This window comes from Sinocyclocheilus grahami, unplaced genomic scaffold (genome assembly GCF_001515645.1).
Source record: "Sinocyclocheilus grahami isolate Dianchi unplaced genomic scaffold, SAMN03320097.WGS_v1.1 scaffold17729.1, whole genome shotgun sequence".
Taxonomy (NCBI): domain Eukaryota; kingdom Metazoa; phylum Chordata; class Actinopteri; order Cypriniformes; family Cyprinidae; genus Sinocyclocheilus; species Sinocyclocheilus grahami.
Window position 1 is genome coordinate 1,427 of NW_015516755.1, and position 2,824 is coordinate 4,250.

At 38.0% G+C, this 2,824-nt stretch overlaps 1 protein-coding gene across 1 annotated transcript; it reads left to right on the forward strand.

The window, feature by feature from the left end:
• Positions 1-256: 256 nt before the first annotated feature.
• LOC107579485 (polymeric immunoglobulin receptor-like) lies at positions 257-1,484 on the forward strand. The gene is made up of 5 exons (XM_016265316.1): positions 257-317; positions 466-783; positions 893-1,201; positions 1,323-1,339; positions 1,479-1,484. The coding sequence occupies exons 1-5, from the start codon at positions 257-259 to the stop codon at positions 1,482-1,484; spliced, it is 711 nt and encodes a 236-aa protein (XP_016120802.1).
• The last annotated feature ends 1,340 nt before the right edge of the window (positions 1,485-2,824 follow it).

Below are 2,824 nucleotides of genomic sequence, written 5' to 3' on the forward strand. Positions count from 1 at the left end.
AAAAAAAGGACAAAAGCTGTCACTAGGACGGTAGGCCATCCTTTCAAAAGGTAGCCTACCTGTTTGTACTCTATATCCTCCTAAAGAATGCACCTAAAGTGTACATAGGCTAACAGAAATGGTACATATAAGCACTTTTTAAAAGGTCCCGCCCCGGTGAGAGCTTTTATCCGGTTGAGAAATGTTATATGAGGGTAAGAGGGAAGTCAAAATACTCAAGAACAGAACAACTTCAAGATACAGGAAGAGAAACACAATGACCGCATATGCAAAGAAAAATACACTCTACATTTCAATCGGCTTTTGGCTCATTTTAGGTGAGAGTGCATGTTTTGCTGTGTTCATTTCTAATAGATTCTGTATAGCATTTTGCAATGACAGGTTTTATGCTCATCTGTTTATGTGAAGATACAACAAATCAAGAAGTGATTTATTGTTGGACATACTGGACTGTATTTTGTTTAGGTGTTGAATGCTACAGTGGTTGGTCAAACCGTACATTAACTATTCAGACCGGAGGATCTGTCACCATCCCATGTCATTATGATGAGAAATACTCTCAGCAGAAGAAATACTGGTTCTCAGAATTTGATCAATCTAATACATACACAAACACAACACAGAAGAATCTGTCAGTAATTGATCATCCTGATCAGAGTCTCTTTACTGTGACTATGAGAAACCTGCAGAACAAACACACTGGACTTTATTATTGTGTTGTGAAGACTAGAGAACAACCACCGAAAAATATAATAAATGAGACTTATCTCAAGATTCAATCTGGTAAGACATTTTGCATTTGTTTCAATCACATAATGCCAAATTCTCTTAATTTTAAACACTCTCTCAGTCCTCCTGTATTATATAATCTTGTGTGTGTGTGTGTGTTCAGCTCCTGATGTGTCTGTGGTGAGCAGCGGTGTATCTGGACATGAAGGTGGTGATATCAGTGTTCAGTGTTTCTATAGTTCTGGATATAAGAATAAACTCAAAGAGTGGTGCAGATATGAAGATCAGAGCTGTTACACTGTGGGGAGGACTAACACATCCCAGAATTCATCAGTCCAGATCAGTGATGATGGGAGAAGATCCTTCACTGTGCTGATGACTGGACTGAGACTGACTGATTCTGGCTGGTACTTCTGCTCTGTAGGAGAGGTGCTGAATCCTGTTCATCTCACTGTAACTGAGGCAGAACAAGGTACAAATGTTTCAGTAATTCATAAATGTTTTGCTACTACATATGAAATAAAACACAACTAAACTTACTTTGTTTATTTTTTTACTTTTGTCCACATGCACTGTCCGCGACAAAGTGTAAGTATTTAATCTGTTCTCTGTAAATGGCTTCCCTTTCATAATCATCTTTGTGGAATTATTCAATGTTTGTTTCTGTTTCTGTATATTTCATGACTAACATTCATTTCCTCGTTGCTCTGGTGATATTCTTCCTTTTCTCCTCTTTTTTGTCTTTGCAGAAATGAAACAGGAATTCTCAAGAATATTAATTAATGAAACAAAAGGCACTGTAGAACCTCAAAAGTAGCCTACTATGTGTATTGTTTAAAATAAAATAATTAAGGCTTAATCTAATTCTAAAACCTTTAAACTGAAATACTACACTAACAGAAGGGCTTTTCACACTTGAAATAGGCCTATTTAATACTGAGTAATTCTAAACGCTGAGTGAACTGAATCCTGGGTTATCTTGTTTCACGTTTCACACGGGTCATAATTTACTCGTGATTAACAAGTAATCCTGGATATTCATAAACTGACATTTTACACTGTAGTCTACATGATTCCTAAACCCAGGTTAATGTTCAAATTTGCGGTGTCAATGTCACTGATTGGACGAACGCAGCATGCGACCTGTTTACGTAACGGCTCTAGCATTGCGCGTCCTGCATAATTATTGTCGACTGTACTATGAAGTTTATCTTGTATGGATTATAAAGGTACGATTAAATCTGAACTCCAATTCATTTGTTTTCTGTCAAGGTGCACGCTTCTAACTGTGAAATGTACTTCTCCCATGGTTAAAAGTGGGGTTTAGCCTATATAACAACGATAAAATGGGGTTTAAAGGGGTCATATGATGCGATTTCAAGTTTTCCTTTCTCTTTGGAGTGTTACAAGCTGATTGTGCATAGATTAGATCCCTGAAGTTGCAAAGACTAAAGTCTCAAAACCAAAGAGATATACTGTACTTTATCGAAGTTAAGACTCTGCCACGCCCCCCTAAAACGGCTCGTTCTAACACACCCCCACATATCTACCTCACTATGTGGAAATATTTGCATAATGCCGCCCAAATGTGCACGCAAAGAAAAAAGTGTTGTGTTAGTGTTGAAACAGTGATGTCAGGGAGATGCTGTGTGTTTCTAGGCGAACGCAAAAGCACTTTATTTGGCCTTCCGAAAGTAGATGCATTTAGGAATCTTTAAGATCACTTACAACAGAACAGCAATGCATTTGATGGACGACCGTTTCGTGAACCTAGAAGAGGAGGTAATTCTGACTTTGCTATGACAATCTGGTGCTTCTGAATCAGCTACTGTTTTGTTATTAGTTTAAGTATTTGCTATTGACTGTTCAAATGCGTAGTTTTGCGCATCGTGTATGTGTGTGCGCGAGCGAGAAAGAGAAAGAGAGAGAGAGAGAGAAAGAGAGAGAGAGAGCGAGAGAGAGGGCGAGAGAGAGGGCGAGAGAGAGAGAGAGCGAGAGAGAGCGCGAGAGAGAGTGAGAGATTTTTGATTTTTAACAAAACAACTTTATTATCACTTTTTCAATTCATCAAAAATTAACACCACTAAATATCAAA

Bases quoted from the DNA above. Each gene is read 5' to 3' on its own strand.
- LOC107579485 (XM_016265316.1), top strand. From the start codon at position 257: ATGACCGCATATGCAAAGAAAAATACACTCTACATTTCAATCGGCTTT. The intron at 318-465 runs GTGAGAGTGCAT...TATTTTGTTTAG, and splicing joins CGGCTTTTGGCTCATTTTAG to GTGTTGAATGCTACAGTGGT. The intron at 784-892 runs GTAAGACATTTT...GTGTGTGTTCAG, and splicing joins TTATCTCAAGATTCAATCTG to CTCCTGATGTGTCTGTGGTG.